This window comes from Mytilus edulis, chromosome 3 (genome assembly GCF_963676685.1).
Source record: "Mytilus edulis chromosome 3, xbMytEdul2.2, whole genome shotgun sequence".
Lineage (NCBI taxonomy): Eukaryota > Metazoa > Mollusca > Bivalvia > Mytilida > Mytilidae > Mytilus > Mytilus edulis.
Genome location: NC_092346.1, coordinates 84,410,655 through 84,433,800, shown reverse-complemented (window position 1 = coordinate 84,433,800; position 23,146 = coordinate 84,410,655). Strand labels below are relative to the sequence as shown.

Sequence of the window (23,146 nt, the reverse complement as noted above, 5' to 3'; positions counted from 1 at the left end):
AATCTCATCCCCAAGATTAATTCTTAACGTCCAAAGTATGTCCAACACTATCAAACAGATATATGTTTAAATTGTCCCTTAGGTACATGTATATTAAGACGTAATGAGGAAATACCATCTAGAATGTTAATGTACAACTAATCTTTACCATTATCAGTTAGATACACGCTTCTCTTGCCCCCTTCTTTCAAGGGTTTCCTGAGCTGGTAGGATGACTCACGAAGTACCATGACAGCCAGGAACATTTTACCAGAGCTTGCTCCCAGACACACAATGGTATTCCTATGTAATGCTGCATCAAGAAGCTCCACCTGTAAATATTGTACCGATCATGTGTTATTGAAGGAATAATTTAGATGAGGTACTGTGGGAGAGTAAAATGTACTAGATGTGAAGGTATATCACTGCCTACTAAAATGATGGATGGACTATGATATGATTTTATAAGTTCAGGTTTATGCTGAACATTTTTTTTAAACACTATTCATAAACTAGAGTAGACATCTTTTTAAATGTTTCACTATTGATGATTTATTTTATGTTGATAGTCTAAAGACAACGTATTACTACAAGTATCACATAAACTTAACATTATCATTGATGCATGAAGATGTGGTTAAGGTCATATAAATCAAGCCAGATTGACATACTTACCTTACAATCATTAGATACACCAAATAAAGTTGACCAATTGCTTATAGTATACAAGAATAAACTAAACCATAAAAACTTAATATTGACCAATAACAATGAAAATGAGGTCTAGGTCAGATGAATACTGCTAAACAAACATGTACACCTTAGAATCATTCCATACATCAAATAAAGTTTTCCTTATTGCTTATAGTATCTGAAGAAAAACAAGATCAAAACACAAAACATTATTGATCAATGAACAGTGGAAATGAAGTCAAGGTCAAAAGAAACATGCCAGACTGACATGTACTGTACTTTACAATCATTTCATAACAAAGAGCATTGCACAAGATTCTGTTTTATTGAGCTGTCCTTGATAATGTTGTACAAAACCTACTCAGAAGCACAGCAGACGATATTTTTGGAATATTATAATTTTTATTGAATTCAGAATTTTTTTATGAACTGACTTCTATTACATCATGTACACCTTTCTTATATTGACTACATGATGTATACTTCATATTATTCTATACCACTGTTCAAGACAAACAGTGATCCAGTGCTAAAACTTATTTGTAGTGTTAAGTCTAATCCTACAACTTGTAAATGCATTTCTCCAAAGTTAAGTGCTTATGGTTGACTTTGTTTATATTTTGTTAGTTGTTTGCTCTGTAAGAAATTTCATGTCATAAGCAGATATTTATAAATCTCTATCTTTAATTTATTCATAACCTGTCTTAGACAGTATGCAAAGTTAAGTGGTAGCTGAAGCCCCTGTCTAGTAAAAATCTCATCAGACTTGTGCAGAAGCACTAGTGATTGCCTGATCGGTCTAATGAACATCTGAAATTGTTTGCGAAATTGTAGCCTGTGTTTCATTGAATCTATGAGAACAAGCTACAATTTGTTGCAACCTTGCAATTGTTTTCATACGTTTACTGGAATCCCTATTTTATTTCATACAGGTTTAGTTACTTCTAATCAATTGGAATCAGTCGTCAACAATATATAGATATATAATGTGGTATGAGTGCCAATGAGACATCTCTCCATCCAATACCTAATTACCAATGAGAACATGGCTTGACCATGTGCGTGCAACAAACACAATCTATAATAAATACCACTCATTGTAAATAAACAATCAAGGATCTGATCTCATTCGATGCAGAAATGGAACCAGGGGGTTTATCCCAAGTAAAACATTGAAAACCATGTGTTGACTGGTACCTTTGTTTTTAAGTTTTTGTGTGTTTTTGAGAAAAAGGAATATATATGGGATGAAATATTGGAGATGATGATATAAAACTTCCTCTTCACTGCTTGAAATGAAAGAGGAGTAATCACAAAGCTACAATAACCCCATCACAGGTTTACATGCATGTTCCATGGTAGGTAACTTGTAAATTATGATGTCTTTCTAATACATACTTGATAGGTAGGTGGTGTAAAGGTATGTGTTGGTATATCTTCATTTCTAAGATGTCTGGGCAGTCTTTTTGAGGTGTCTGGTCCTATCCTAACCATCTACAAAAGAGATATATGTATATAAATAGTTGTTTTACACCAATAACCAATTAGCTAGAGATAAGTTATGTTGTTATATATATATGTAAGACTCAGATAGATGTCCGGACTCTAATCGACGTCTGTTCCTCAAATCGACGTCCAAATCTGACGTCATAATTAAATAGCATTCCAAATCGATGGCCAATTTTATGCCTATCTTATCGACGTCCAATTTGTGACTTTTATTATCGACGTCAAATTTTTAATTACTCTATTCAACGTCCATTTAGGACACAGAATACACAATTGAACTAAACCGATAGCAGCTGAAACCTTTCCACCTTTAAATATATTATGTCTAACAAAAAAAATCTATCCAAAAAAAAGTATTTTTTTAAAATTTAAAACATACTAGTGTGTAAACAGGTAGTGATCATATCAATTTTTGAAATTTTAGAGATTACATAAAAATAAAGAGAGGTGTTATTATTTCCAATAGGACAACTTTCCACCAGATTTCAAATTAAGTGAATGTGAGCAATTATCATGATTATAGGCAACCGTTTGGCTTTCAACACTGATAAAAACCTTTACCGCAAAGGCTATAAAAGGCCAGGACATAAATAGTGTAAGCAATTCAAATAAGAAAATTAACGGTCTTAATACTCTTATTTATTACAAAACAATTCCGAAAGACCAGTATTGCAGACCAACGACAACCACTGGACTACAGGAACATAGAGAATGTGTCGGTTTTAAACATGTGTGTGTGCACTTAATCTAGAACAGAGGTGTAACAGCACAACATAAAAACATAATGCAGATTTCTTGAGTATATTTTCAGTACAGGGGGTAAAACTCAGAAATTTGTTGAAAATATCTTACAGATGCCGAATTATAATACTCTCAAAACCATTTGCTGTACTTCTTTATTTTGTCAATTGTGGAAGACTAAATAATGCTCCTACATGTAGATGTCATTGGTTTCCTTTGTTGTTTGGTTGCTTTCTAATTGATTTAAAAGATTCTAGATTCAATATTTTATCAAAGTCTCACCACTTATATAACATTAACAGTAAAATTTCATTAGCTTAACTGCTAAAAAATATACAAGCGCCATTCTATTAAGAATTATGAGTGACTACATGCATGTCATTTTTTAATATGATTGACACACTACCCAGTATTATGTACATCAATTGGATTAACTTTTAATCAAGATAAATATTTAAATGCATGTTACCTATTTCTTGTTGAAAAAATTCGATATTGGAAAGTATGTATAAATGTTTGAAAATTTATAGTTGTCATAAGACGTGTACAAAACATGTACAGGTATAAGTGTAAGTCCAGTAATTTATTATTTACTGTAAATTCAGAAATTAATGCAAGGTTTTTATTATTGCGAAAAATTGCGACATAGTTGTAAACGCGATATTTTAAACTCGCATTTTGAAATATTTCATATGAATTAAACAGGATTTTTCTCAAAATTGTAAAAATTAAAATCACATTCAAGTCTAAAATGACAAAATCGCAATAATAAATGCAGGCAATAATTTCTGAATTTACAGTCAGTATTATAAATGATTTTGGGACATCGATTAAAGATGACTACAATAAATTTGAGGTTTTGGCAATATGCAACGTCACATTGGATGTCCATTCATTGCCATTAGATAATCAAAATATTGGCCATTGATTTGAGAATGTAACGTCAGATTTGGACGTCGATTCCACTATTATGTACAGTAGAGAATGAAGGAATACTACAGATTGGACAGTACCTTTAAGTATTTTTTCTTGGAATATAAAGATGTCTTCCCCTTTCAATGATTAAAGAATGTCTTTGATTCATTGTGTACATGAAAGAAACTTTCATAAACTAAGTTTAAAAGATTCCTGTTATTTTGCAAGCACTGATTATAAATTCTTTGTTTAAACAACTATTTATAACAACAACTGAAAAGATATATGACTATCATAAATTCTGTACAAATATCTTTAGTTTTGTCATTATACATGTAGGAGTTCTAGAACATTGAAGCATTGAAAATTTTATTAACAATAGTATTTTCCATACCTGCCAACCTCTTAAACTTTCAAAGAGGGAGATCTATCTCCCACAGCTATGACAGCGGGAGGGTATCGGCAAGCGGGAGATTTCCCGATTTTCGCCATCTGAGTGGGAGTCTCCCGCTCAAAACGGGAGGGTTGGCAGGTATGGTATTTTCTGAATATGATAAAAGTATACAATTGACAGTTTATCATTTATCTAATATAATAAAGTACTATTAAATAATTTAAGTGTTTAGGTAAATCAAAAGCTTGTTTGCTAAAAAAATATATTTAACATAAAAAGACAATTCCGCGGAACCCAGTGTCTCGCCTACTTTTGCTGTTAATCACACACTCATCAAAAATGATGAAAAAAATCAATAAAATTATTCCTCTCAATACTATCTTTTGATTGTCAGAAGCTTCTATCCAAGTTTGGTAAAAATCCAGGCTAGTTTAAGAAACTTAAAAATGTTTAAAACTAAGTCCATCTATAAGTAAAATACGGGAAAAAGGGAATTTTATTTTTACAAAATTTACTTCTGGATACTATCTTCTGATCATAAACAAGCTTCTGGCCAAGTTTCTTACAATTCCAGGATAGTTTAAGAAAGTTATTAAAATTTTAAAAACTTTAACCAGAGTGAATTTAATGTTTCCTGGCAGAAAAAACTAAGTCCATTTATAAGAAAAATACGGAAAAAATGGAATTTTATTTTTACAAAATTTACTTCTGGATACTATATCCTGATCATAAACAAGCTTCTGGCCAAGTTTTGTACATTTCCAGGATAGTTTAAGAAAGTTATTAAAAATTTTAAAACTTTAACCACAGACATTAACAGAGTGAATGTAATGTTTGGCAGAAAAAACTAAGTCCATTTATAAGTAAAATACGGAAAAAATGGAATTTTATTTTTACAAAATTTACTTCTGGGTACTATCTTATGAACATAAACAAGCTTCTGTCCAAGTTTCATACAATTCAAGGATAGTTTAAGAAAGTTATTAAAATTTCAAAAACTTTAACCACAGAGTGAATATATGTGGACGCCGCCGATGACGACGACGACGCTGACGGAATGAAGGATCGCTATGTCTCGCTTTTTCGACTAAAGTCGAAGGCTCGACAAAAATGTTTCTTTATCAAAACAGCGCATCTCACAAATAAAGTCACCCTATAATCGCATGACTGATATTAGTGTTTCATTAGAGACGGAGTAGTTGTTGTTTTTTTTCTATTAACCCTTTCAACGCTATACACGGCATATGCCGCGATGACGTACGCCGTTCGCCACTGCTATTCGCGGCATATGCCGCGATGAAAAAGGATTTTTCATAAGGACTCTTAAACCATTCGGTTTTCATTCGGGTTCTCTCTAATTTTTCCTCGTTTGAATCTAGGATATGCAAGGTCTCATTTGCGCTTGAAATCCCGACAATTTTTATAGTAAAATCATGCAGTAGAAGGAAAATAGAAGGAAAATAAAAACAAATATTTTGACAAATGCAAATGGCGGAAATCGGAAACGAAGCTGTAAATATGGAAAAATTTCAGCATTTCCTTGGCGAAACTTACAACGAGGATTAGTTAAAAGGTTTCTTGTTATCTCATTGTGTTTATTACATAAAATTCGTGTGGGAAATATGATTTGATAGATCATTACGAGACGTAGAAAAAGGGGGGGAAACGGAGGTTGACTGAAATTTTTTAGGACGGAGCTATTTATTTGTGCCACGATTACATAAAACGTTATGTATGGTACAATACGCTACGGAATCGGGCAACTGGTGTCTTCTTTACAATATGGCAGATAAAACAACAAAATAAATGAAGACTAAAAGTAGTTTTTATTCAAAATTCAACACAAATGTAATAAATTACACCTTTTACCTGTTAATTACCTGAAAACGCAGGTAACCTGATAAAAATTTCAGTAAAATAATTGCCTAACATTACAGTTCATGCTCTCCTGAGCATTTTTCATGCAATAACTTTCTCTGTATCTCATATAATAAAAAAGATACAGCAGTCTGAAAAGGAAAATACTGTTCTAATGAATGTACTAAAAAAAAATGCAGCAGCAGCAGCCATTTTTCTATTTTTTTGTGTAGCGTTGAAAGGGTTAACAATAAAAGTTCTAAATCAAAATGAAACGATCCGTGTTAAAGAAAATCTCATGTATAAGTTTTCTGTTTCTGTCTAGCCTCTTCATAATTTTCACAAAATAGTAAATAATGTCCCCCAGTTTCTAATTGAAGTAATTCAGTAATTGACCCCATTCACACTTGGGATCTATATTTAAATTGATTTTGTTTGAGTAATTTCTTAGGTAGTATCCTAATCTTAAATTTCTAATAATTTTTGTTGTTTAATGATCTGGATAATCATAAAACCAATATTTGGATAAAAAAGGGGGGGGGCATTTTTTTCTTTTTTTTCTTAAATTATTTACTGCATGCAATGTTTAAATTTTGCCAAAAAAAAGAAAATACATATTTTCTTATAAAGACCTTTATATAGTGATGGGAATGCGCCTACGTCCGCATCACAATCATAAATTGCAGATGCTTATTTTTGAAATGTTTTCACATTTGTTTCTTCATTTGCCGGAAAATCGTCAAAGTGAAAGAGTGATTTTAATTGGACAGATTTCTAAAATAAGCCAATGAAAATCCTTGACTTATCATATTTACAGAAATTCTAACAGCCAAAACCCACTGAGGAGATGGATACAAAGAATCTTGTGACAGAAGTAATTATCTATTTTTTGATAATTTAGCCACAGGCCAGCTACTTGATGTTTCTTAAAAAATAAGGTTTTGATCTTAATTTCTAAACATAAAATAAAAAAAGGTTTCAATTTTGAGGGATTTTTTTTTATCATAAAGTCAAAATTTTGCCATTGCCATAATATTTGGCATTGACATTAAATAAAAAATTAAAAATTTAATTAAAAAAATTAAAAAATAAAAATTTAGCTATACTGTCTAAATAAAAATTGGATAATGTTAAAACAACAAAATATCGACTATAATTTCAGTTCTCAGCCAGAGTATCAATTACTAGAATTTATTTAATTTGCTGAATAAATGCAAAAGTCCAATACAGCATTATATCATTTTTTTTCAAATGCTCCCTCAATATGGGAAGGAAGGGATAATGCCCTTGAACACATGAATGATGTTCACCTAAACCAAACTGGCAATGGTTTTTTTTTTGCGGAAATACAACGACCTGGATAGTGGTCTAATATAGTTGATTATTTGTTGTTTTAACAGTATCACATTTTTGTCAAGCCTACGACTTTTATGGCAGAAAGCTTGACTTAGGGATAGTGATCAGGCGGCGGAGGCTACTACGGCAGCAGCGGTAGCTAACTTCTTAAAAGCTTTATATTTTAGAAGGTGGAAGACCTGGATGCTTCATACTTTGTATATAGATGCCTCATGTTACAGAGTTTCTGTCTGTCACATGTGAATTGTCCTTGACCTCATTTTCATGGTTCAGTGACTACTTGAAAAAAAAAGTTACGATTTTTTGTAACGTTTATTTCTCTCTTATTATGAGTAAAAGGATAACTATGTTCGGTATGTGCATACCTTGCAAGGTCCTCATGTCAGTCAGACAGTTTTCACTTCACCTCGACCTCATTTCATGGATCGGTGAACAAGGTGAAGTTTTGGTGGTGAAGTCCATATCTCAGATACTATAAGTAAGAGGTCTAATATATTCGATTTTATCATTTATGGGTAGACTGTAAGGTGTACATGTCCAACCGGCAAGAGTCATCTGACCTTGACCTCATTTTTAAGGTTCAGTGGTTATAGTTAAGTTTTTGTTTTGGTCTATTTTTCTTATACTGTATGCAATAGGTCTACTATATTTGGTGTATTGAATGATTGTAATGTGTTTATTTCTAGCTAGCAGGTGTCATCTGACCTTGACCTTATTTTCATGGTTCAGTGGTCAAAGTTAAGTTTTTGAGTTTTGGTCTTGATTTTTCTAATACTAAATGTATATGCAATAGGTCAACTATATTTGGTGTATGGAACTATTTTATGATGTACATGTCAGTCTCGCAGGTGTTATTTGACCTTGACCTCATTTTCAGTGTTCATTGTTAAGTTTTTGTGTTTTGGTCTGTTTTTCTTAAACTGTAAGTAATAGGTCAACTGTATTTGTTGTATGGAAGAATTGTAAGCTGTACATGTCTGCCTGGCATGGTTCATCTGACCTTGACCTCATCTTCATGGTTCATTGCTCAATATTTATTTTTCTTGCTTTTAAAAGTCTGTTTCGTAGAAACTATAAGCAATAGGTCAACTATATTTAAAAGTGTATTGAATTTGAATGATTGTAAGGTGTACATACATGTATTTCTAGTTTGGTTTATATGACCTTGACCTCATTTTCTTGGATCATGTTAAGTTTATGTGATAGTTGTAGTAAAGCTTTATATTTAGGACATAATATCAAAGATAATTAAAGAAGGCGAGACATTTCAGTGTGTGCACTCTTGTTTAAAAACATATTCTTGGTGATAAATAAAAACCTTAACAATCCCCTCTTTGTTTTAACAAATGTTTAAGTTCTTCATCAGTCATGTCAGTATCATGATTTAATGAAAATCACTTTTAATGAACACACTTTAAATAAAAACCACACATATAATTTCGTTCTAATGTGTAAACACATGTTTGTATATGTTCACTGATGAAACAGAAAGTCCAATGTTCAATAAAAATTACTTACTAACTTACATTTGTTGTACTTACTTACTACTGTAAATTTAGAAATTATTGCGTGCATTCATTATTGGGATTTTGCAATTTTAGACCAAAATGCAATTTTAATTTTTGCGATATTCAGAAAAATCCTATTTGATTCATATAAAAAATTTCAAAATGCAATTTTTATACGACCGCAAAAATTAAAATTTTTTCTTCGTATATTGCTATCACGTTGGCGTCATCATCCTGCGTCGTCTTGCGTCTTGCGTCTTGCGTCGTCCGATTACTTTTAGTTTTCTCACTCTAACTTTAGTAAAAGTGAATAGAAATCTATGAAATTTTAACACAAGGTTTATAACCACAAAAGGAAGGTTGGGATTGATTTTGGGAGTTTTGGTCCCAAAATTTTAGGAATTAGGGGCCAAAAAGGGCCCAAATAAGCATTTTCTTGGTTTTCGCACTATAACTTTAGTTTAAGTAAATAGAAATCTATGAAATTTTGACACAAGGTTTATGACCACAAACGGAAGGTTCGGATTGATTTTGGGAGTTTTAGTTCAAACAGTTTAGGAATTAGGGGCCAAAAAGGGCCCAAATAAGCATTATTCTTGGTTTTCGCACAATAACTTTAGTATAAGTAAATAGAAATCAATGAAATTTAAACACAAGGTTTATGACTACAAAAGGAAGGTTGGGATTGATTTTGGGAGTTGAGGTCTGAACAGTTTAGGAATTAGGGGCCAAAAAGGGGCCCAAGTAAGCATTATTCTTGGTTTTCGCACCATAACTTTAGTATAAGTAAATAGAAATCTTTGAAATTTAAACACAAGGTTTATGACCATAAAAGGAAGGTTGGGTTTGATTTTGGGAGTTTTGGTCCCAACAGGTTTTTAGGAATAAGGTGCCCAAAGGGTCCAAAATTGAACTTTGTTTGATTTCATCAAAAATTGAATAGTTGGGGTTCTTTGATATGCCGGATCTAACTGTGTATGTAGATTCTTAATTTTTGGTCCCGTTTTCCAATTGGTCTACATTAAGGTCCAAAGGGTCCAAAATTAAACTTAGTTTGATTTTAACAAAAAATGAATCCTTGGGGTTCTTTGATATTCTGAATCTAAAAATGTACTTAGATTTTTGATTATTGGCCCAGTTTTCAAGTTGGTCCAAATCGGGGTCCAAAATTAAACTTTAAATTGAGAATGGAAATGGGGAATGTGTCAAAGAGACAACAACCCGACCAAATAAAAAACAACAGCAGAGGGTCACCAACAGGTCTTCAATGTAGCGAGAAATTCCCGCACCCGGAGGCGTCCTTCAGCTGGCCCCTAAACAAATATATACTAGTCCAGTGATAATGAACTAATTTCCAAATTGTACACAAGAAACTAAAATTAAAATAATACAAGACTAACAAAGGCCAGAGGCTCCTGACTTGGGACAGGCGCAAAAATGCGGCGGGGTTAAACATGTTTGTGAGATCTCAACCCTCCCCCTATACCTCTAACCAATGTAGAAAAGTAAACGCATATCAATACGCACATTAAAATTCAGTTCAAGAGAAGTTGTTTGATTTCATCAAAAATTGAATAATTGGGGTTCTTTGATATGCCAAATCTAACTGTGTATGTAGATTCTTAATTTTTAGTCCCGTTTTCAAATTGGTCTACATTAAATACCAAAGGGTCCAAAATTAAACTAAGTTTGATTTTAATAAAAATTGAATTCTTTGGCTTTTTTGATATGCTGAATTTAATCATGTACTTAGATTTTTGATAATGGGCCCAGTTTTCAAGTTGGTTCAAATCAGGATCCAAAATTATTATATCAAAAATTGTGCAATAGCAAGAAATTTTCAATTGCACAGTATTCAGCAATAGCAAGAAATCTTCAATTGCACAGTATTGTGCAATAGAAAAAAATGTTCAATTGCACAGTATTGTGCAATAGCAAGAAATCTTCAATTGCACAGTATTGTGCAATAGCAAATATTTTCAATTGCACAGTATTGCGCAATAGCAAGAAATATCAAATTGCACAATATTGTGCAATAGCAAGAAATATTCAATTGATTGGAGTTATCTTTCTTTGTCCAGAATAGTAGTTGAATCAACTTAAATCATTGTTTTATACAATGCACAATGTATATTCACTTTTACTACCAACTGATAAATTAAAACACTCTTTACCATTCAGTGATAACAAGCACTTTTTGTTACATTTTAATATTTTATTATGTATTTAAATGAGTAGTTATTGTTGCAAACTCCATTAGAAATTTGAATTGAGATCAGTTTTGAAAAAAGGGAAAGGGGGATGTGAAAAAAAAATGGTGGGGGGGGGGGGGGTTTATTTTTCTCATTTCAGATTTCATAAATAAAAAGAAAATTTCTTCAAACATTTTTTTGAGAGGATTAATATTCAACAGCATAGTGATTGCTCAAAGACAAAAAAAATATTTTAAGTTCATTAGACCCCATTCATTCTGTGTCCAAAACCTATGCTGTGTCAACTATTTAATCACAATCCAAATTTAGAGCTGAATCCAGCTTGAATGTTGTGTCCATACTTGCCCCAACCGTTCAGGGTTCAACCTATGCGGTCGTATAAAGCTGCGCCCTGCGGAGCATCTGGTTAATTATTGCAATGATTACCCTGTTGCATTTTTCGCAATAATAAAAACATCACAATAATTTCTGAAGTTACAGTATAATGCATTTTTTTATGCCCCACCTACGATAGTAGAGGGGCATTATGTTTTCTGGTCTGTGCGTCTGTTCGTCCGTCCGTCTGTTTGTCCGTCCGTCCGTCCGTCTGTCTGTCTGTTCGTCCGTCTGTCCTGCTTCAGGTTAAAGTTTTTGGTCAAGGTAGTTTTTGATGAAGTTGAAGTCCAATTGACTTCAAACTTGGTACACATGTTCCCTATGATATGATCTTTTTAATTTGAATGCCAAATTAGAGATTTTACCCGAATTTCACGGTCCACTGAACATAGAAAATGATAGTGCGAGTGGGGCATTCGTGTACTGAGGACACATTCTTGTCATATAATTATTTATTGAAATAAGTAATCATGGTAATTGTTAGAGTTCTTGACACTAAAATTGTTTTCTTGTCGCATTATTAGTCTTCTTGTTGCTTCTTCCTATTGTAGGAATTAATTTAAGGCTTCACAGCAAAAAAATAAAATAACCTTTCAAGAGGTCATATTTATTTGGACTACCTCATAATATCATTATCACATGGGTCCATTTTGCCCATTAAAGTAAGTAAAATTGATTAAAAGTTGTTACAAATTGAATATCTACTACAATGTATCAACAATTAATAACCATGGCTCGAGCTTCACGTGTCAGTAGCTGATCAAGAACTTTTTATAAGTCCTTTAATTTAGCCTTCCTTTTTATTAGTAAATGTCATTTATGTAAATGAATTCATGTGTTTATTTCAGGTCCATAAATTTACCCCAAATAATTACCAAAGTACCAAATATATAGGTTTTTTTTATGTCATTTTAACTGTAATTTTTCATGGTTCTACATTTTATTCTATATTCTACAGGCACCACCAACAATATATTACATTCCAGAATATATTTCTCCTGAAGAAGAACAAAGGTTAATGAGCAGTGTATATGCAGCTCCCAAACCAAAATGGACACAGTTATCAAATAGAAGATTACAAAACTGGGGTAAATCAAGGACACTTTTCTTTTGTACACCCCCCCTTTTTTTTTTTGACCAAACAAGCATATAATAGATGTATATGCCATAAGTTGTAAAGGAAGGTTTCGATAAATATAATACCTATCAAGTTTTTGATACTGTTAACCTCACCTGGTCAAATGGTCAATATTAACTATTGACATTACTTTGCATCATTTCTAGGACATGATACTTCAAATTTAACAAAATCTTTTATTTACTTGAATGTTTGTTTGCTATAGATAGAAACATGTGTCAGTGTGAACATTCGAATGATAAATCTACACATCATGAATTGCAGACCATTTATTACCTTATAACTATTATCAGCCTCTCTGCTAATTTTAAAAACCATGTAGCTGATTTGAGGTTCTTGGGATGATGCAGGGAATTAAGTGCTAAACTAATGTATATTTCATTCCAGGAGGATTACCCCATCCCAAAGGTATGGTAGCTGAGGATATACCACAGGTAAGCTCTAATTTATATGTGCCATTACATGTATTATTATTCTTAAATTGATAAAAGCTCCAGACAATTTTCAAGGTTCTTCCCTTGTAAATATACTGTATAGTTATCAAAGCTTTCAATTCCTCAGCTATCTGAAGATAATTTTACACAGTTGTATGCACAATATTACAGCAGAGCTTAGTAAGCAAGTATTGAATACCCAACTAGTTGTATCTGAAAGACCAATCATACGTCGTTTCTTATTTTCCATATCAAAAGAGTTAAATTAAGTTTGACATTAGTTTTGATGATTAAATTATAAAAATTGTATTTTTTTTAAGTGGTTGAAGACTTATATAGACAAAATTGGTAGACTTGGAATATTTGGAGACTGTTTACCAAACCATGTACTAGTTAATGAATATGAAGCAGGACAGGGAATTATGGTCAGTAAATTCAATATTTGCCAATATATTAATGTGAATTGTTATACTTCATATATTTTTTTACAATCATCTATCTTTGAAGTTGTAAAAACATTGTTTATATAAGTAGGACACAATTAATCTTTGCTATTTCTTAAAGCTTGATGCAAAAGTAAATAGAAAAACTTGTCAACTTTATAATGTTCTGTGGCATGTCATTTATATAGAAGAGGAGTATGCTGGGTCTAAGTACATATCCTTGTTGTACCCCAGACTCTACATTAATGGAATATGATAATTCCCCTTCTTTATGTACTGGCTGAGTGCTCTCAGAAAGAGAGTTCTTGATCCAGTCGTTGGTTTACCCTGTTATTCCACAGTGTTGAAGATTTTGGATGTATAGTAGACCATGGCTAATATTGTCAGATGCCTTTGAAAAGTCAATGATTAGGCAGTCAGTCTGTTGGCCTTTATCAATGTTTGTTTTTATATCATCAATAAATTCCATTTTAAACTGAGTTTCTCATTACAGTTTCTTCCTTAAAACATGTTGTAGATCATACAGAATGTTGTTTCTATCTGCAAGGCACATTAGGACTAGAAACTATGTGCTCCGTTCCATTGTTTTATAACTTATGCAGGTTGGTGATATTGGTTTAAAAATTTGTTATTGGATGGTTCCAACTTTTCACCTTTATTGAATACTATAAAGACATACGTTTGTTGCTTTTTGTAATATAATAACCCCTGTATAATATCTTCTACAAATGATAACTTGTAGTATAAAGGCTTTTTTGGCTGCCAGTTCTTTTCAGATCTAAGGGGAGATGTTATCTGGACCCTCTGCTTTATGTGGATGAGACCCATTTAGGATCTTCTTATTCCTTCTAGTGTGATGGATATATCAGGTGCTGTTAGTTATGTTGACCAAACATTTTGTCTGGGTTTCTGTATCATTGAGGTCTCTTTTTTACTTTTTACAAGTGTTTGTCCGAACTGTGCATTTATCCTACATGTAAGTCGGGAATCTGATGTACAGTAGTTGTCGTTTGTTTATGTAATTTATACGTGTTTCTCGTTTCTCGTTTTTTATATAGATTAGACCGTTGGTTTTCCTGTTTGAATGGTTTTACACTAGTAATTTTGATACCCTTTATAGCTTGTTGTTCGGTGTGAGCCAAGGCTCCGTGTTGAAGGCCGTACATTGACCTATAATGGTTTACTTTTATAAATTGTTATTTGGATGGAGAGTTGTGTCATTGGCACTCACACCACATCTTCCTATATCTATTTAGGATGTTAGCTTTGAGTCATTTGAGCCATTGTGTAGTAATCCAGCTGATTTTAGTGATGGTAAACCACTCCCATCTGACCATGTGTGCTTGATGAAGTCCTTAAATATTTCATGCAGTCAGTATTTCAAAAATTAGCAAAAATCTCTACTATAGAAAGCAATAAAAGCCCCTGGCATGACATAGAGAACACTTCAAAACTGGAAACCAATAACATATATATTCATAGTAAAAAACAAACATGAATAAACAAAAAGTAAATATGGCAGACAGCAACCCTTGAAAGGCACATAAAGAATATGGCCAGGTTAAACATTTTCACAAACACTCAACCCTCCCCTAACATTTATGTTTCATGGTGTTTAAATACAAAAGTTAGTGTGGCATTCTATAATCAAAACTGAATAATCATTACTTCGAAATTGTGTTTTATATACCTAAGTGACCTACAATTATACTGCTTGGTGTAAAACTGGATCATTCTGACCTACATTTTATGCTTAATTGACTAATTTTCATCCAACTATTTGAAAACTATATGATCTTCTCTCCTTATATCAAAAAAGATATTCATACTATCATTTCTTACAGAAATTTAAAAAAAATCAATGAGACAAATTTTCTAAGTGACTTAGCTATTGCACCTTTTAATAAAATTGAATATGAAAGTCACCCAACTACATGTATTCAGATGTGGTATGACATATTAAATGGAGTTCTAGATAAACATGCACCAATTGTTACTAAAAGAGTAAAAAGAGACAGAAACCTGAATGGTTCAATAATGAAATTACATATGTCAGAAAAATGAGAGAGAAATACCATAAAATAGGAATGTGGTCTGAGTTCAAATTTTGGCGAAACAGCACAAAACACATAATCGATAAATCAAAAAGAAATTTTTATTCAAAGATGGTAAAAAATTCAAAAGCTTCCTAAGATTTGTGGAAATGTATTCACAGTCTTAACCCATCCCAACAAGAAAAACCATATGAACTTTTAAATGAAGATGGTGTTAAAACTAATAATGTCGGTGACATTTGTAATGTTTTTAATAAGTTTTTTACATCTTGTGTTGAAAACCTGAGGACTGACAGATGTATGAGCAAAAATCATAATTATGCAAAATTAACTCAATTTGTATAAAAGAAATTTACTAAGTCAGAACAAGTAAAATTTTCAGTTCCACCAGTCACAATAAATGATCTATTTCATGAGATGATCAAATTTGACATTAATAAATCCACCTGATCTGATAACATAGGACCAAAAATTTTTAAATTGAGTGCTCCTTTCATAACCTCATCTTTAACTTACATTTTTGTTGAGCCTTCGACTTTAGTCGAAAAAGCGAGACTAAGCGATCCTACATTCCGTAGTCGTCGGCGTCGTCCACAAATATTCACTCTGTGGTTAAAGTTTTAAGAAATTTTAGTAACTTTCTTAAACTATACTGGATTTCTACCAAGCTTGGAAAGAAGCTTGTTTATGATCATAAGATAGTATCCAGAAGTAATTTTGTAAAAATAAAATTCCATTTTTTCCGTATTTTACTTATAAATGGACTTAGTTTTTCTGCAGGGAAACATTACATTCACTCTGTGGTTAAAGTTTTTAAAATTTTAATAACTTTCTTAAACTATCCTGGGTTTGTACCAAACTTAGACGGTCTTGTTAGCACTCTCATGTGTACAATTCTTGTCAGATTAAGTGAAACTCCTATCATAAGTGTAACGGGAGTGGAAGTTTCCACTGGCTTCGTTTTCCCGTTGTCTACCCAAGTTCTGGGATATCGGACAAAGTACGTAAAACTACGTAAATATAAACAAGATGTTTATTTGAAGACATACATTATGGTTGAACATACGATTACATAAATAAATATACTGAAATACGGTGGTGGCTAGTCTACTTGTCCTTATAACGTTCCATATTTGAAAGCCAAACGATATGAGCGTCTGCCCATTTCAAATCCTTAGTGTAGACTGCCCAGAACCCGGTGAGTGACGTCATACTTATAGTTCCTATGGACAACGAGCCCGGCCGGGCACGTGCCAGAACAGGAAGTCCCGACAAGGATAATTTCATGGCCGGTCTCGGAAGAAAGAGTTACGGAACTATAAGTAATTCTAAAGTTAACCAATTTCCCCAAATAGATTAAATAAACAAGTAAACAAAGTGACCACCATTACACTCCCCCTCTCTTAAGACATAATGTGCCCACACATTAGTCCTAAGATCGGTGAGATATACTTACCAAAATGTTGAATACAGACACATATAATTATCAACAACAATTAATTTACTGTTAATGTCAATAAATAATTTGAAAAATTGTTCAAGATATTCAATAGTCTTTCACTAAATATTCAAAAGTCACAAATACATCACGAGACATCATCACGGAGTAAGGAATCCAATTATAAAGTTCGAGCGGAGCATCCAGGCACACATCTTGTCCAAGGTTCCAGGTAGGTAAATAAGGTAAAATTCGTCTAGTAGAGTTTCCAAATCTGTAAAGTAGTCCAAGTAAGTGTTCCCCAACATTTATAATTCCATGTGGTTTAGTTACATTTTATACGTTCAAAGTTATCAAATTATCGGCAAACAGGCCAATATAAATTCCAATGTTCCTCATTGTGTTTAGCTATCCATGCACTGAAACAATTTCAGTTTAATCTCCCATATTCTGTCAGACACTGGAATAAATTAAGAAGCACATTCTTCTTATAAAATCCTGACTCACCAAGAGTCTATAAAAGTCTATATACACAAACACTGCACCACTTGATCGGGTGCCCCAATATGTAATTTTATAGGTCACCGAAAGCATATAGCCCATGGTATTATATTAACCATATAAAACACACATTTCTTTACTGAAATCCATACAAACTGATTGTTTGTTTATCAAATATATTCAAAAATTAGAAAGTCATATAAAACAATTGGACTGCAATAATAAATCATTCCTTGTATTCCAGTAATCCCCAAACAATATACATAGTCATGTGGACAACATACCCATGGTGAACCAATTAAGGTTTACAATAAAAATGTATACGCAAAATATATACCTATTCTCGCGCATCTAGCACCTAAGGTATTTCCAAAATTGCCTCTGTATACACCACCGAAAGCAGCTTCCAACAACAGCTAAGATAATGAGTGTACGTTCTTCTATTATCTTTATTCTAGTCACAACTCGTACAAGACAACCCTATTCCAGCTGTATGACAAAAATGTCATTTTAATCCAAATCCTCGCTTTATCCACAATTTCTACATTTACTAAAGCCACATTGCTTAGCAACTGAAAAGATTCAGTATTATTTTCCTCCACTGACGTAACAATCCCACCAAACTGAAACAATTCAGTTTATTTCCAAATACCAACGTTAAAATAAACACCATGATGGTGTTATATAAATATAATCGAGTACACAACTGTACTTTTATAATCCCTTTTTTTTAATTAAAAGATTTAAACCGGACAAATTTCCAGTATATTCCATGACTACACCATATAGCCTATGACTTACGGTACAACTTTGAAGTTTGAGTATTGTTAATTCCCTCTTTCCATGCAAGAAAGGTAAATAATTCTTATTACATCCACACTGACAAGACATAGATATGCAGACAATACTGCATGACAGAAATGCAAGTACAAAATGTACTTTTTAATCCGTAACAATTTGAAGTATAATCAAAACAAATTATTTGATTTTCCAAATCCATTTATGACAATAATTATGAATACGAACCAATAAACAGAACTGACAATTTAAAACAACTTTTTCATGGTTAGAACGACAATGAGTATTCCCCATTGGTACCTCCTCCATACAAACATTCCTTAGATGGCAGGTGCTTTGATGTCGAAAATATGACGTCATATTGTAAACATGGCGTAAACAAATGCCGACTTCCTGGAAATTGAAAAGCCATGATAAGCTTTATAAAACCTTGATAAAATGCAATTAAATATTTCATATTGCTGCGGTGGTGTACACAAAAATGTTGTGTTTGTTTTCCTTTTATGCAAAAACGGCATATTTCCTCTGGAACGTGAACAAAATGTTCACCTTGTGCTCCAATTTGGAATTTAAAATCTGGATTTCTGATTTCATTTTCTGCAGGTAAATCACCTTTAATTGTATTGTTGTACAAAACGATATTGAGTGCAGTACTGGTCATTGTCAGACCGGCACAAATAGCGGAAATGACAAGCAGACGAACAATAAACTGTTCGATTTTGACTCCTAGGGATACAAAAATCCCTTTCATTCCGACCATATTGCCGAAAATAAGGTACAAACACAATGTTTGTTTTAGTTATTGTCCTAAATATCCCTCGGACGAGCCCCCAATGTAACGGGAGTGGAAGTTTCCACTGGCTTCGTTTTCCCGTTGTCTACCCAAGTTCTGGGATATCGGACAAAGTACGTAAAACTACGTAAATATAAACAAGATGTTTATTTGAAGACATACATTATGGTTGAACATACGATTACATAAATAAATATACTGAAATACGGTGGTGGCTAGTCTACTTGTCCTTATAACGTTCCATATTTGAAAGCCAAACGATATGAGCGTCTGCCCATTTCAAATCCTTAGTGTAGACTGCCCAGAACCCGGTGAGTGACGTCATACTTATAGTTCCTATGGACAACGAGCCCGGCCGGGCACGTGCCAGAACAGGAAGTCCCGACAAGGATAATTTCATGGCCGGTCTCGGAAGAAAGAGTTACGGAACTATAAGTAATTCTAAAGTTAACCAATTTCCCCAAATAGATTAAATAAACAAGTAAACAAAGTGACCACCATTACATAAGCAATCTTTTGACAATTTGGAAAATTAGTCGTAATCAAATATTTTTAACCAGTTATGACCCTTTGAAATATAAATTGTAATGGAAATCCCATTTCATTTGCTGTGAAGCTTTCATTTCTCTTAAGATATTGAAAATAAAAAAGAAAAAGAACAAAAAAGTGCTTTTTTAGTTATTCCCTTGTTCCTTGCCCTTTGATAGATGAAATATGACATCTAATTTGCATGGCGGGGAGTATTGGATCTTTGTTCTTTACTGATTGAAAATATAATTAGTATTCGAACCTAGATAGAAAAGGGAATTCATAAGCCTAGGACTTATCACGATCTATTACAAATTGATTTTTTTTTTATCACGTCGTTTACCATGTCGCAAGAAACAATATCAGGAATCCTGAATCAACAGTGAAACAAGTTCGTTGATGCTACGAGTATGAGCATACTCATGCAGTAATGAGATTTTGACAATCTGATTTTGAAAAGGGGCACCAACTTTTATGTTATATGAAAATGACCGAAATTAGGTGATAAAATTTCCGGATCCTTGATCAGGATATGGTGTTTTAGTTGTTAGTTGCTATAGTCAAATGAGAAGCCATCACTCCACTAGGTTCAATTTCAGATGACACATGTCCACGGGTCTGCGTATCAGTCCACTCCGCTTGCCTTAGCCGATGACGTAGGCTTTTTTTACGAACAAAAGTTAACTTGAAACACTATTCTGCGGCTATCTTGTTTACATAAACTAAATTATCAAATGAAAGACCAGGCATACTGCTTCGTAAATGACTGGACGTTATCCTCATATCCTCAGCCTTGTGAAATTTGGACACTTCCGAGTTAAACTGCTACTATTTTATTTTTTTTGGTCAAAATGATGTGGATGCTTGAGCATCTGAGCATACATGCAAGCTACGCCACTGCAGTCTGCAGTTAAAGTTTTTAAAACATTTATTAATTCAAAAACTATCCTGGATTTTTACCAAACTTGGACAGAAGCTTATTACAATCAAAAGATAGTATCAAGAGGAATATTTTTATTGATTTTTTTCCTCACTTTTGTTGAGCCTGCGATTTACAGCAAAAGTAGGCGAGACACCGGGTTCCGTGGAACCCTTACAAATTTTTAACAGAATAATAGATACAAGTACATTACCCAGTGTTCTAAAGAATGCAAGAGTAACCCCTGTTTTTAAAGCTGGTGAAAAATTCATGGCAACAAATTATAGACCAATTTCTGTACTTCCTGTTTTATCAAAACTTTTAGAAAAGCATGTTTTAAAACATTTGTATGACTATCTAATAAGATTAGATCTTTTACACCCAGCACAGTCTGGGTTTCGAGTAAAGACACAAGTGAGTCTGAATGTCTCCCCTGAAAAAAAGATTATCTGTCATAGATTTCTTACTGAATTTGGTTTCACATATAAATCATCTTTTGTATACTGTTTAACATGCAATCATCTTAATATTTTGGTCTATTTGCTGATCATTATCGGCTTAGTTCTACCAGATAAAGTCATTTTGACCTCATTTCACCATATAAATGACAACATTTTTTAATGTCATTAAAGACTGCATAGGATTTGACAGTTTTTAGTTTCTTAAATTATACAAGCTAGCAAACATTTGAATAACCAGACCTATTTATATACATATTAGATTTTTTCATGTAAATAATAGTTTAAATCTATGTTGACTGACCACACTTTCTTTTTTTACAGCCACATGAAGATGGACCTTTATTTTATCCTGTAGTTTCCACAATCAGTTTAGGATCTCACACTTTTTTGGATTTCTACAGACCAATATCTGAGGATAATCAAGTATGATAATGTGTATTTGTACAACTGTCAAATAAAGAATGGCAAAAATAAGCAAAAATTCAATACAAGGATTCTTTAATACATGTAGAATTTAGGTTGAGTGCAATTCATTCTACTTACAACTTTGTTAAATGGGTTTATTTTTACAGATTCATTGGTCTTTGGTTGAAATTCAAAATACTTTACTTAATTATAATGATATTTTTTTTGAGTACATGTATATCCTTTCTTTTGAATTCCTATTTGATAGATTTGGGCCAATTAGAACATCAAAACTATCCCATGAACTGTGCATAGTGTATAACCCATTTTTTTTGAAATTTCAGGATTCCACATCATTTGAAGAAAGGTACTTAACATCAGTCTTACTACAGCCAAGAAGTTTAATATTAGTATGTGATGATATGTATAAAACATATTTACATGGGATAGAAGAAAGGACTACTGACAATGTGACAGACAAAGTGGTTAATTTGAGTCAATGTGAAGGAACAAGTATTGGAGAAACACTATCTCGGAAAACCAGAATCTCACTTACAATAAGACATGTACCTAAAACAATCAAAAATAAACTTATATTTGGAAAAAGATAATATACAACAAATTTGTTGTTGTAAAACTGTTATATATTATTTGTTATACAAGTGGCAATATCCAATCCATTTTAAGATAATTAAAAATAAAAGAATATTTTTCAGTGAATTTAATATCCCATTTTAAAAATGTGTTATTACTGCATATATGTAATTGTGCATGTCTGTTGCATACATAATACTCTTACACTTCGATTGATTTTATGGTAATTTTAGAGTCCTTTGTTAAAACTAAAACTATTATTAGATGCAAAACACATCACAAGTGTAAGCCTTGCTTTTGATAGAAATAATATGTAATACTGAATGAAAAGGCCTGTTGTGTGTTGTAACTGTTGTGCTCATACCACTCACAGATATAGTAATTAATCAATATGGATTTCTGTCTTAAAGGAAGCCCAGGTTTTTTTTTAATAAAACACATGTTTGTATAAAAGTCTGTTTAATTATAAATAACATGTACATTTACAACCATTTTATGTTTATATGATAAACTACTAAGTATTAAATAAGTAAAATTATTGGCAGGTTTTCTTGTAAATAGTAATTCGATAGATAATTGATAAGCAGATAGTAAGTACATTCATCTAAGTATATACAGTTATAATATTATGTTACTTACATAAAACAAACTGGTATAGATAAAATAATTCATTTAAACATTTGCAGAATATATTTGAACAGTTAGCTAGTAAAAATGATGTTACTTTGTTATTTCAGAAAATTATTTTTAAAACATAATGATCTGAAGCAAATTTAATGCACATTGTAACAGTATAATTTCTGAATACAAACTTAAGACATTACTAACATTCAGTAACAAATCCATTTTTTAAAAGTCAAAACATGATTTTTCAATAAAGCCAAATGGATTAGGCTCTGAGTTACAAGCAGTTTGATTCAATTACAGTTCAATTCAAACAGACCAAAAAGAATTCAGGCATTAGTTAGAGGTAATTATAGACAAAACTTTTAACTGCATCTTGCCAGTGCTACTTACAATATTAAAGAAAAATAAATTGCTAAAACTATATATAATACAAGGAATGTCAGAAGCACCAGCCTGTTTATTGAAAGCATTAT

General features: G+C 32.4%; 2 protein-coding genes across 4 annotated transcripts in view; one reads left to right on the top strand and one right to left on the bottom strand.

Moving 5' to 3' along the window:
* The window catches only part of LOC139514577 (endoribonuclease Dicer-like), a 30,171-nt gene extending 23,315 nt beyond the window's left edge, over window positions 1-6,856 (bottom strand). The window contains exons 1-3 of one of the 2 annotated variants that reach the window (XM_071303968.1): window positions 6,721-6,856; window positions 2,071-2,166; window positions 149-311 (exon numbers count right to left, since the gene is read on the bottom strand). In XM_071303968.1, the coding sequence (XP_071160069.1) occupies window positions 149-311; window positions 2,071-2,166 (259 nt within the window). In that variant the 5' untranslated portion in view covers window positions 6,721-6,856. The remainder of the gene's footprint in view (window positions 1-148; window positions 312-2,070; window positions 2,167-6,720) is intronic. The other variant, XM_071303969.1, reaches the window with a different exon arrangement.
* Window positions 6,857-6,883: 27 nt separating this feature from the next.
* LOC139514576 (alpha-ketoglutarate-dependent dioxygenase alkB homolog 6-like) lies at window positions 6,884-22,160 on the top strand. Of its 2 annotated transcripts, none has more exons than XM_071303965.1 (6): window positions 6,884-6,962; window positions 12,499-12,628; window positions 13,066-13,112; window positions 13,433-13,537; window positions 21,369-21,470; window positions 21,797-22,160. In XM_071303965.1, the coding sequence occupies exons 1-6, from the start codon at window positions 6,936-6,938 to the stop codon at window positions 22,061-22,063; spliced, it is 678 nt and encodes a 225-aa protein (XP_071160066.1). In that variant the 5' UTR covers window positions 6,884-6,935; the 3' UTR covers window positions 22,064-22,160. The 2 variants fall into 2 exon arrangements, with proteins under 2 accessions (XP_071160066.1, XP_071160067.1); XM_071303966.1 differs by lacking the exon at window positions 6,884-6,962 and adding an exon at window positions 7,008-7,026.
* Window positions 22,161-23,146: the final 986 nt, after the last annotated feature.